Source organism: Eptatretus burgeri, chromosome 13, assembly GCF_056783735.1.
Source record: "Eptatretus burgeri isolate ZD-2024b chromosome 13, Ebu_testis_v1, whole genome shotgun sequence".
Lineage (NCBI taxonomy): Eukaryota > Metazoa > Chordata > Myxini > Myxiniformes > Myxinidae > Eptatretus > Eptatretus burgeri.
In genome coordinates, this window is record NC_140973.1 from 11,713,377 (window position 1) to 11,726,388 (window position 13,012).

The 13,012-nt window shown below is 44.6% G+C and overlaps 1 protein-coding gene across 2 annotated transcripts in view; it reads left to right on the top strand.

The window, feature by feature from the left end:
- CCDC66 (coiled-coil domain containing 66) overlaps positions 1-11,532 on the top strand; it is a 50,457-nt gene extending 38,925 nt beyond the window's left edge. For both annotated transcript variants that reach the window (XM_085851135.1, XM_085851136.1), the window contains exons 12-16: positions 494-825; positions 2,502-2,530; positions 6,784-6,911; positions 9,979-10,106; positions 10,874-11,532. In XM_085851135.1, the coding sequence (XP_085707261.1) occupies positions 494-825; positions 2,502-2,530; positions 6,784-6,911; positions 9,979-10,106; positions 10,874-10,954 (698 nt within the window). In that variant the 3' untranslated portion in view covers positions 10,955-11,532. The remainder of the gene's footprint in view (positions 1-493; positions 826-2,501; positions 2,531-6,783; positions 6,912-9,978; positions 10,107-10,873) is intronic.
- Positions 11,533-13,012: the final 1,480 nt, after the last annotated feature.

Consider the following 13,012-nt stretch of genomic DNA (forward strand, 5'->3'; position numbering starts at 1 on the left):
TAAATGTCTCCCGTTGTCTGCATTTCACTCCCCGTAATGTGACGTCCCGACCTCGTTTCCCTTTTAACTCTCTCTCCACTCACCTCTACTATTGTCCCTATTGTCTTTTTGTTTCCCCACTTCCGTTTCTTTTGTTGCTTGCTTCCTCTCAATTTTGCCATTCTCCTATCGACTCCACCCACAAGGTATGAGGTGTGTGTGTGTGTGTGTGTGTGTGTGTGTGTGTGTGTGTGTGTGTGTGTGTGTGTGTGTGTGTGTGTGTGTGTGTGTGTGTGTGTGTGTGTGTGTGTGTGTGTGTGTGCGCAGTATTTAAAAAATAGCACTTCAAAGAAAAATCTACAGAGAACAAGTATTATGATGCAGTTAACATATGTATGAATCAAAATCTTTGCTGACTTGTATTTTATTCCCGTTTCTTCTTTCTTTATCACTTTTAATGGAGTCAAAAATCTGTTGTTACTCGAAGTTAATAGTTTTGTCTTTATGACGTCAGAATGCAGAACGAAAGGTCGTGATGAGCCATCGTTGACATCGTCGCTCAGCGTGGAGAAAAGCGTGCAGACAGAAGAGGGTGATGCTCGTGTTCCACCACAAGGCCCGATCAGTGCAAGAAAACCTGGACGAACTTCAACGGCTCCCGGAGGGTCAAGGTCGACGAGCAGGCGAGCGATGCCGAGGGTACGTGAGCAGCCCAAGCCAACCGGTCACAGAGGAGTCGACAGAAGGGCATCTGTACCAAAGGAACCATGCTCCACGCAACAACAGAAACCCTTACGGGCCACAAAGGGCTTGGCCACCCAAATCACCCCCGGCAGAGAGCACTCGGTGGGTTTTTTTTTCTTTACCCCTCAAGGTGTGGCTCAAAAGGCCTGACACCATTGTTTCGAAAGCCGAAACGAGTTGGTCACTATTTGTTCAAGTGAAAGGGGCCATCCATTACACATTTCTACAACAATAGCCGAATGTTTAACCCTCCTTCCATTGCTTTTAACCCCCTTCCCCACAGTATGTCAGTACACTTTGGTTATCATTATTTTTTCTGATACACTGTACCGTTTGCCTTGAATTATGGACTTGAAGGTAGTGCAGAAGCAGTCGTGACGCATTTACAAATGCGACTAAAAGCAAGAATGCGTGTTATTTCTTTATCGATTGTTCATCATGTTTGAACAATATCGTTCGGAGATTTATTGGCGTCGTGAATGACCAGTTCAACGTGACCACCATTTTGGCCACCACACTTTCCTCTAACAGACGGATTCTATTTTTCACTATGATGCAACACAAGTCCTCATTGATTGGGTTCCATAATGGTACGACGTTCGCCCCTCAACTCCACGAACCAGAGTTTGTGGCCTTGGTGAAAAGACCTGACTCTTGAAATTCGAACGGCCGTGATTCATGGCAGCTCAGATTGCTTCGTTCTTTTTTTTATTTTATTTTTTTTAGCATGCGTCTACTGATGGTTGATGAGGCCTCTGGTTCAAGTATGATGCCTTCCCCTTCAAATGATCCGTGCAGTGTAAAAGCTGTATTTCCGTACGGTGCCCGTATTGTCCCAACTGGAGCTCCGAATCGTCGTTGCACTCCAGTGAAAGTCTTCATCCTTCAAGAACACCATCCTACATTGAATTTTTTTTTATTTTTTTATTTGTTCTGTTGATGAATGACTTTTAATCGCTGTTTCCAAATTATACAATAATTTCTCCACAATATTATCTTGATAAATTGAGATGCAACAAATGGGGCTTCAACATCGTTTGTAAACTACTGTACTCCCTCCCCCTTCCTCCCATTTTACTCATGAATAAGCAAGAGTGAAAACTCTCTCTCCCCTTCCGCCATGTGTACGTAACGAATGATGTTGATGAGTCTTTAACGGGCACAATTATTCCCACCTCATGCGGTCGGCTGGGAAACTTATTTGGTCCAAGCCTTTGACGAACCAGATGGCTTGGCCTGACGTTCGACTAAGTAAGTTAGAAACGGAATTTGTAATTTGTTCAGGGTGCCGGCGATAACTCGCTCAGTTTTCGTTAAGTATACCGTGGGATCTTTAACGTCCACCTAGTATTGGCAGACGGGACGTCCACTTTAACGTCCATCCGAGGGACGGCACAAACATTGATGAATCACCCTGCCTGTGAAGCACCAGGATGACAGTTTATACCTGGGTCAGGATTCAAACCCAGGCTCGGCAGCTTAGAAGCTAGTGTGAAAATGTCTTGGCCATTCTACAAACCCACATAATACATTGATGGAGCTAAATGCAGACATTTGCTCTCCCTTTTCCTCCGTTAATATCTATTCGTCCATGAGGTTATACCATGCATGTTCCACCATTGTAGTTGCCACGCTTGTGACGGGTTGCCATGCACAAACAGGTACCTTGTGCCCTTTTTAAACCTCTTTCATTGACCTGATTGTGGTTAAGTCATAGATTACATGTTGAGACATCAAATATCTTAACACGTGTTTTGCTATTTTTGCTTGTGTTTCAGGCTAAGACTACTGAAAGGTCTACAGTGAGGTAAGAATTTTCGTGGTGGAGTTAAAAAAAAATACACTGCTGGGGGTGGAGGTGATGTAAGCTTTAATGACTGTGATACAAGTTCTGTATAGACATATAATAGAAAACAGCACTATAACCAAAGCTGTTAGGGTTAGGGTTAGGGTTAGGGTTAGGGAAAATTCAACATACACATTGATGAATCACCCTGCCTATGAAACACCAGGATGACATATTATAGCTGTGTCGAGATTTGAACCCAGGTGAGACAGCTTGAAGCGTGCGTGCGTACCTCTCAGCTATCCTGCCGTGATGTGGCGATTCATTGCTATTTTCGACCACAGGCTTTAATCTCAGTCTGCAAAGGCTCGAGTACCTTATGGATGCCTCCTAGTTTGGAGGTGATGTGTTGGTATAATTTATGTACGTGATGTCAGCGTCGTGTCAGAGTCAGAGTGCTTCTTTGGTTTAATTTATTGCTCCTGGCTGCAAACATCTTGACTGGTGATTACCAGGGCAGAGACGATGTGCTCACATGGCAGGGGACACTTGTTTCTGGCAGGTCGTGCAGCAAGCGCTGTGATGGGACTCGATTTGCGCCCTGCTGCCTCGTCAAGTTAAGGGGTTTGATTCAGTTTTGATGTATATATTGTTGCGGCCCCGGGTACCGAGACACCAGCTTGTCACTCAGGGGGATTAATCCCCGGTTGTCCTCGGTAGAGCCGGACCTGGGGCCACGGTTCACAATTAACGTTGTGGTATTGTGGGTTGTTTTAGAGCAGTGGTCCCCAACATTTTGATCCCACAGGCTGCATTCACTACTCCCAAGGATGTTGGGAGCCAGAAAAAAATCTAAGAAAAAAATTGAGAAATCCATACAACGTTTGGGGTTTATTGGAGTATTGTTTTTTTAATTAATAAATTTTATATGTATTCGATCGATCGATTGTTCACGCAATGTAATTCTGAACAAATTTCCGTTCGGAGTGTACATAATTTTAAAAACTGCCGCAAGATAAAATCAAATTGATTTGATTCCTCCCGGCGGTAAGCGGCAGTGGCCGGCAGCGGCATTGTGTGAGGCTTTTCAGGTCACGGCGCCGGCCGGCAGTGGCCAGCAGTGGCATTGTGTAAACCCCTTTAAAATTGCTACATGGAAATGTGTTTTGCTTGGAAAGTCCTCGCGGGCCGCAGTATAGGGCTCCACGGGCCGCAGGTTGGGGACCAATGTTTTAGAACCACGAACGCCACCCAGTCAACCAATCACGCCGTCTAATTATTCCATTTAACTAGAGGTCACGTGGTTACCTGAGCAGGGAGCGTGCCCTCTGCAAAGCACAAATCTTATCTTGATTAGATTTTAATTAGGGTGGCCGAGCGTTTTAATCGCTCGTGCGTGCCGACGATTTTTGGTCAAATCTGTGGTAATTACCTCCCAGTCTATCAAGGTTCGGACAATGCTAGACCAATGGAAGGAAAGGACAAACACGGACAGGTTGGAAATCGACAAATGATTTATTAATAATAAAATAAATAAAAATAACTTTTTATTTGCTGAGGTAAATAAAGAATTCCAAAGCAAAATCAATCAAAATGCCAGGAAAGAGATAAAGAACAGATACTTATCCGGGGTTGACTTACTTACAGCTAAACACAGACATGGGTACCCAGCAGATCATTCAGGGGGAGGGGAGGGGGAAAGGATCGTCTCGGTCACCAGAAAGTCGTCCGTGAAGCGAAAACGTCCTGAAATGTGTGCGTGTGTGTCACGTCCGTTGCCAGTACCCTGCTTTGCCGTGCACACTCGCGGGGCAGTCTTGAACGCCACTCGAAGTCTGGAGGGCACCAAGATCATCTGTCGCGGGTTTAGACCCTGATGTTGTTGGTGACCGACCGTGCTTCACTTGTTGGCGGCGCTGCCCACACCTACACGCGCACCACACGCTCGCTTGTCCAAGCACTGGGAAGGACGAATTTTTTTTGGTGGCGCTGGTCAGACACCCGCTTCTTGCTCGCTTCTCTCGCCCTTTGCTTATTTCCTCTCTCTCCTTTCGCTTTTTTCTTTTTCCTCTTTCGCTTTTTCTCCTCACAATTTTCTCTCCTCACGATTTTCTCCTCGCGCTATTCTCTTCACACTTTTTCTCTCCTCTTTTCTCCTCAGAACGTACCTCTCGCTCATTTTTATATCTCCGGGCCGTCTCTGTGGAGGTGCCGCCCCAAGCTCACCCCGCCCCACTGGTGCACGGTTACCATGACGACCCGTGTGCTCTCAAAAGGCGGGCATCGGAGCTCACGAAAGATTGTAGCTGAGAAAGAATGGGGGCGGGCTTCAGAGCTCGTGAAAGAAATGTGTGTAAACGTGTCTGTCAAAAAGAAGAAAAAAAAAATCTTCCCATAAGAGAGGGGATCGATCCTTTACCCTTCTCAACACATCACATTTAATATCCCATTAGACATGGGGATGGGGCTAATCTGAACATGTATTTAAGGAAATAACTGTCTGAGGACCTGGATGCGTGGATGTATTCATCAGACTGGATTCTAAAATCCGTAACAATATATATATATATATATATATATATATATATATATATATATATATATATATATATATATATATATATATATATATTGCAATGGCCATCAAGGAGCACCATAAACCATGACGTCAGAGAGAGAGAGAGAGGGCTCGAATTATGCTTACCAACCATACTCGACGAAAGTTTCATGAATGGAGGTTGCAAATGCATGGAGCGTGGAATTGCTCAATGAGAATTTGAGCGTTGTCAATGTCGATATAAATCTCTCTTGGTGATTTTGAAGGAGATGGAGCGAAGCGGGATTGCGGTGGTGTCAGTCCCATGAAAATAGTGTCTAAATAGCTTTAAGCCGTCGACACCTTGATGGGGTTCCTTTGTGCAAACCTCGGGTAATTATTTTTGGGTGACTAACATAATTGCGTGGCATTAAACAAGAACCACAAATCCCAGGCGTTTTCCAGAATTTCACACGTATTGACGCAGTTCGCTGTGTTTAATATTCCGGAGTTTCGATTTTGTGTATTTGTTTCCTTACACGGTGTTTCTCGTGAAAGAGATGTGGCAAATTACGCACGCACATGCAGGCAGAGACATTCGAGTCATCAAACAAAGAGGATGACCTTGGGGGCATTGGCGTAACTTCCCGGGGCACTCTGGTTACGGGCAACCCTCTTATTGTGACGTCACCTTTCCCTTCTCAATCAGCGGGGGCAATTAAGGAGAAATCAGGGTTAAAAAATGTACAAAACTCACATTCTTTCTTATGATTAACTTGAGGAGGCATCCGTTATGCATATTGTCGGACAAAACTACGGGATTTAAATGCTTTGTTGGAATAATGGCCTTTTTGACCTCCTCTTCCAACTCTTCCTTCATGCGAACAAATTAAATGCTCCAGTCTGCGTGGTACAGTGGGGGCCATAATACATGCTCTGCTGTCCGTTTACATTTGACGTCTCCTGGAAACGTTCCACCACATGAGGAAAAAACATCTCTGCTCACGATGCGGGAGTGTGTTGACTGGTTTGTTGTTTCTGTTGTCGGCTATCGTTGCTGTCGTATACGTTGTGCACAAGGAAGTCTTGTTATAAGGAATATACTCATGGGCTGGCAGATGTCCTCGAGGTGCGCATACTCGCCTCTCAGCTGTCTAGCCTGGTGAGTCAGCTGTAAACTCCCACCCCGGTGTTTCACAGGCAGGGTGATTCATCAAGTGCGTGTGCCGTCCCACGGATGGACGTTACAGGGACATATCCCGTCTGCCAGCATTAGTTGGTGGATGTTGAAGATCCAATGGTGTCCTTCACGAAGAGGAGGCGAGCTATCGCCGGTAGCATGAATAATTATTTGCAAATCCATGCTCAGGGTGTACTGCATAGGTGAAACGGCCACGCCTTGCCTCGAAGGCAAGTGGAAGTGGAATTTATTCTTAATTGGGGGTAAGGGTGGCCGGCAAAACATTGTGGTGTGCAAGCTCGTGTGATCTGAGTGCAAGGATGTGGCCTCAAAAAATAAAAAAAATTAATGGGGTTTCAGGTCTGGAGAGGGATTCCTGATCACATTTTAAATTTTTATTTTTTATTTTTAAGATACAACAATCGGTCCATGGAATCTGTCTGTTTGTTATAAGTCGAGAAAAAAAAAGAGTGACATGGCATTTACAAAGACCTGAGATAGACATGGCATTGAATAAAAGCACAAGGTGAGAATTGACGGAGCATCTCCGTATTTCAGGCCTGCACGCACCCACAGGACGGATGCTACTCCCACGACCCGCAGCACGTTGAACAAGCTGCGAGTGCAGGGAAAGGACGCCGGCATCAAACCACCTGCAGCAGAGGGCCTGCCTACAAGCAGTTCAGGCAAGGAATGGAAGTTTTACTGCGATGAGAGCTGTCCGTCTTGGTGACACTCGCACGTGCTTTGGTTTCTGTTTTTATCATGGCAGGGGTGAGCGAGCCAACTAACAATGTCATACCAGCATGATTTTGATGAATGCTTGCATGATTAAAGAGCACGAGCGGTAATGCACGTTTTCAATACCTGCTTCAAAAAATATATATATCTATCATATCCGTGATAAAAATTTTCCCTTCCAGGTAATTCGTAACCCTGGATTAATTTAATAATTCATGAACTTCCCAAAGCATCTGCTCTTCCTCGGGTCATAAGGCTATCTCGACGCATGCACCGGGCCGGCAGGATGGCCAGGAGGTGTGTGCACTCACCTCTAAGCTGTCTAGCCTGGGTTCCAATCCTGACCCTGGTGTTTCACAGGTAGGGTGATTTCATCAAATTGTACGCCGTCCCCCAGATGGACGTTAATCTGGGAGTCCCGTATGCTGGCATTACTTGGTGGACATTAAAGATCCCACGGTGTCCCCAACCCCGCATTGTCATATGATGATTTATTAATGCCATGGCAACCACAATTCAAGGCCACGCCCACAGTCTCGCTATAGCACTCGTGGGGCTGACAGTTAACGCACTTTGCTCACACTGTCGTCGGTTAGGTCTCATCATTACCTCTGCCAATGAAGGTGGACGGATGTAATGTATTTACCCCTGTTTGTCTTTGAGCAGGCTATCTCAAAAAGTTATGAAAGGATTTATATGAAACTTGGTGGACAGGTTGGGTGTGTGACAAGGACGCATTGATTAGATTTTGGTAAAGATCCTGATCCGGATCCACAAATTTTTTAAATGATTCTTCATAATTGAGTGATGGGGCCAAAAACAATATTGAGGTTTTTTTTCATATTCTTGGTCAAGGCTTGCAGAAGAGCTAACACACAGAGCTTATAACAAAGGGAGTAGGAGAACAGAGGGGGCCAGAGAGGGAAGCACAACAACAGCAGGGAACAGGGACATCAGATATCTGTGGACGGGAGAGGGATGGTGCAGGGTACACGGGATAAACAAGATGGACACCACAGGGACTTTCAGTAAGGAAAACAGGGAATTTGAAGGAGGTGGGTTTGGGGTGGATTGATGGGGGTAGAAAAGATCATTGTTTTGGATGGGGGAAGATATGGGACAACTGTTTTGAAGACCTGGAAGGAGGAGTGGGATTGAAGAGAGTGTGGGAGTTTGTTCCAGAGTTGGGGGAAAAAACAGGAATGAAAGGGTGAAGGTGAGCAGTAATTCTTGATTTTTGGTAGTTTCACCAGAAGGGGATCCTAGGATCCTGAGTTCAAATCCCACTTCAGGTGAATTAATACCAGGTGAGGTTGACTCTGCCTGTCATTCTTCCAAGATCTGCAAAATGAGTGCCAGCTTGCTGGTATCTTGTGTCGGAGTGGCGACCCATCCAGGATTGTGTCCAATAGCCAAGGAGACTGCTTAGGCAGCACCAACGCGCTACACAGAGTATGGTCCAAATGGATGGATGGACCAGAAGGGGGTTGCTGGCAGACCTTGAGTGCCCTGTGGGACTTTTAGGGGGGGGGAGACAGAGCACAGACAGAGCAGAGGGTGCAAGGCCAGAGAGGAGTTGGGAGAAGACAAAGACTACCGACCTGCCTGCGGTGAGAGAGTGAGACCCAAAGACTCAGTTCATTGCGGGAGATACCAATGATCCTTGATCTTGGTTACCACAGTGTGAAGTCGAGCTCGGTGTGAGGCAGCTCAGAGGGGAGAGTAGTACTCCATCAAGCTGTGGATGAAAAGCTTTGTACGTGGATAGAAGCTCAGGGGTGCCAAGGAAGGTCTTTGGACGATGAAGGATGCCGAATCGGTGACTGGCTTTGGAGGCCAGCTTGGAGATATGGCTTTCCCAGGAAAGATCATGGCAGATAGTAAGACCCAAGAGCTTGAGAGACAGAACTTCTTCAAGAGTATTGTTGAGAAAGTAGATGTCAGGGAGGGAGGGGGTTTCCAGACAGTCCTTTCGGAGAGACATCGTGAGAGACAGTAGTACGATACCTGAAGAAGTTGTGGACGGATTCAGACTAAACTTGGTGGATGTGTTGGTTAAGGTGACGAGAACAAGCTCATTAGATTTTGGTTAAGGTCCAGATGCAGATGCGGCCCATCAGTGGAATACAAAATGTAAACCTCCACTTACTCACTGCTCACCTCCGCTCATTTTTTCCTCTTTTTTTTTTCCCCCGCCTGTAGAATCAACTTCCACATCCTCTTCAATCCCATTCTTCCCTCCCGGTCTTCGCGCCAGCTGTTCACCACCATCTCAGCTTGTCCCCAATCCCAAACCATGATGTTTTTTTTTTAACCTTTGTTAACTCCACCCAAATCCCTCCTCCTTTCCCAACTTTCCCTCCTTGGAGTTTCCTTCTGTATCCATTTTGCCCACCCCATCCATGTGTGTTTTGTGTCATGATTTTGTCTGTTCCATTCTGATCCGTTCACTGTACTAGCTTTTCCTCGAGCCTCGACTATGTATCAAAAAATTTCTTTTTTTAAAGTTCAGCCTGCCGTAGGTATGCGCTCGACCGTGTGCTGCTCTAGTTCCTTACACAAACGTGCTCTTGCCTATGTTCATCGCTATGCTAATGTAAACATCTTCACGCCGAGTGCACCAAGACGGGTTTTTAAGGCAGGTAGATTTTTTTTAAACTGTTTTGTTTTAATTCCGTGTAACGAGGATAATGGCTTGACACCGACAACTTCATTTCCATTTGAATGAATCATGACATTTATTCCACCTGCTCTTTTTTGATTGTTTTTCTTTTTATCACTATTACCTATTACGTCGGCACTGCCAGCAATGTCAGGTTATTCAAAGCTTTTCCGGATTACACTTTACTCCTTGCAGTGCAAGCCATTATTAAAGGATAACTCTCGTGCTGTCATCTTTAAAGCCATCCATTGCAAACTCACGGACTTTGGAAGCCCAAAATGATTCATCCTCCAGATTTTAGATCCCACAGCGTGGTGACATTTTAAAACCCAACGTGTGACGGTCCACAGGTGGGAGCAGGAAAGGCCCACCCGGTGCTGTGGGGGTGAGCAGACCATCCTCTCATGAAGACCTGCGCCCCCTGAACCCTGCTGCGCACAGGGAAGTTGTTTTCTCAAACCTCACTCGCCTGCGCAAGGTAACTGATGAAGGATCCTCCAAAAGGAAAACCCATTTGTATGTCAGAATCCAAAATGGAACGGACCAGTGAAGCAATTTAGTGTGTGATTGTGGTTATAGCTTTTGGACTATATGGGCATTGCATTCGTCATTTTGAATGCGAACCCAGGTAGTCGACAATGCCAGACAACATCTCGCTTTCATGGACAGCTGGAAAGTTGTCTCGTCAGAGTTGGTCCGGCATTTTTGGCTCCCTGGGAGTGTGTTGCTTCGGATATTGGCATTTGGCAATCTTTATAGATGTCATTAACAACTCTGTTCGTCGCTTCACCCATCTATGGAACCACCTTTCAGAGGCTGTTCTTTCCAACTCTTCCATACCAGGGCTTCCAGCAGGTGGTGCAGCAATCACCTCATGTCATCCCCCATCCTGACTCATAATCTTTATTACCCCCGTTCAACCTCTCACTTGCTGATTTAGGTGTTTCCTCTCCTCCTCTCTCTCCTTTTACTGTTCGATCATTCCCTTGCTTGTTGTGCTCAACTCTCGCCTCGCCACCCCACTGTTAGTTCAACCTTACTCTTCCATGAGCATCAGTGTTGTAGAGAGATTTATTTTTGTAATAATCACAGTTGACCTTTCCCTGTGTTCATCTCGCGTGTACGTTGGTGCACCGGCGTAGTTTTTGCCTTTGTGTGCAAACTTCGCCACTAGCAGAGCCTGCTTTCCTCTGCCATGATAACCCCCATTGATATTGCTCCGTTTCCTACTTTCCATGTTGGCAGGGTTTGCAGCAGAAACGGAATGAACTCGAGAAGAGCTTTCCACTTCATCGCCTGCCAGCCACAGACAAATTGTCTTCATGAACGCATCCTGAGCCCTTTTGCGTCGTACACGTTGTGATCCAGGCCTAACTCTGCACCGGTTTAAAAGCTCAAAACCGCTTTAACTTTGAATCTCGTGTAAATGTCACGTGGATACGAGAGCAAGATGAGGGTTTTCCATCGTCGTTTCAGGAACTTGCACACTTGTTTTAGGCCCGTTAATTTTGCTCTGGCATCAAGTCGTCCTTCAGCTTGCAAGCCTCAACAATGTCCCCATTGACACGTACAACCCACATTTAAAAGGTTCAGGATCTTGACTAATTGTTTACATGTGAACTCCTCTTAACCAGTCGAACATTCCACTGTGATGCTGGGACGACAGTGCAATAGGACCTTTTAAGCATCGATGTCGAGTGAATTTTTACTTCGACGAACGTTTTTGGTTTTTAAACTTCGTGCTTCTTGGCTTTTTAAACTGAATGTATTTTGTTGCACGTGCAATGTAATTTTATTTGCCGCCCGATAGGTGGCATTTAAGCTCTTATGGCGAATCCATTTGGGTGGATGTTTTTATCATTACTTTTGTCCAGTTTGTAAAATAAAGTCACGTTAACGAGCAATTTCGTGCCGTGCCTGTAGTTCCTGTGATGTCTCCACTCCTAAGAGTCGTCGCTGAGCCAGGACTAAATTGGGTCCCAATTCTGGGTCCAGGGTATTTGAGCTTGCATTATGATAATAATTATAATAGGAGTCCATCTCACCATCTTGTAGCACTTTGGGTTAAGTGGTGGAAGCCTTGTTGGTGATTGGTTAAAATGAAAAAAAGGCTTTTTCTTTTTCTTTCTTCCCTCATTCTTTAAAACTGTAAAGCTCCTGCAATGAACCATCATTGCCTAGTGCTGTAGCAACCACCATTGTTTTTATTTTTGGTGGAGAATGAGAGGAAGAGCTCAATTATCAGAAGCCCATGGTAAATAGCACGATATTAAAAAAAAACAAGACTTTATTCTTGTGCTGGTTGAGAATAGCTCAAAAATGGGAGGGAGTTATATATATGTAGATGACCTGTGAACCCGTTGGGTTCCCGTTGTGACAGCGGTTGATAAAAAAATCATTTCAAAAAAAGAAAATAAGAAAAGATAGCTCCAGCGAACTATACCGCTGAGGTTTGCATTGATCAAATAATCCCGAAGAGTACTTCACTGAATCAGGAATTGATTTTTTAAATAATTTTTTTCGTTGCCCGATTTGAACGAAACTTGATATTGCGCGTCAATGTGAAAAAAACAACAACGGAGAAAAGAAAGTTGAATAAATTATTGTGCGTAATCTTCTAAACACAATTTTATTTATTAATGAACACGGAAGTATTAGATCAAAATGGCGATGTTTATTTCGTTCTTTGTCTATACTAAATGTTTGAGATTTTTAAAATAAATCATTTCAAAAAAAGAAAATAAGAAAAGATAGCTCCAGCGAACTATACCGCTGAGGTTTGCATTGATCAAATAATCCCGAAGAGTACTTCACTGAATCGGGAATTGATTTTTTAAATCATTTTTTCGTTGCCAGATTTGAACGAAACTTGATGCTGCACACTGCAGGAGAATGGTGAGTAAGCACAAAAATTTTCGGCCCACCTATCGCGTACCGCTTTGGCTGTATTTCGGGAACATACATACATACATACATACATACATGATGAGAGTTTTAGTAATATATCGATGTTTTACAGCAAATAAAATTTTTGGGAGTGATCGCAGCAGTGGTCTGTTGCCTATGCACCACCCAAGTGCAGTATTTTGTCCGATTGAAAAAAAAACTTAATTTCCCCACAAGTTTGAATTAATTTGAAAAAAAACTTTTACTTTATCTCTCTGAGGAGCTTTTCCATGTTTCAGGGTGGGACACACAGCATTAGCCATATATATTTGATTGGACACTAAGATTTAGCAGGTACAATGCAAGGTTTGCTGCGACAGCCCTAGATATTACATGCAGACTTCTTCCAAACTGTTTGTGGCAACAACGCTCAACAACTGCTGCAGACACTTTCGGTTTACAAAAGTCACTTAACTTAGACGTGTGGGGGTTTATTTA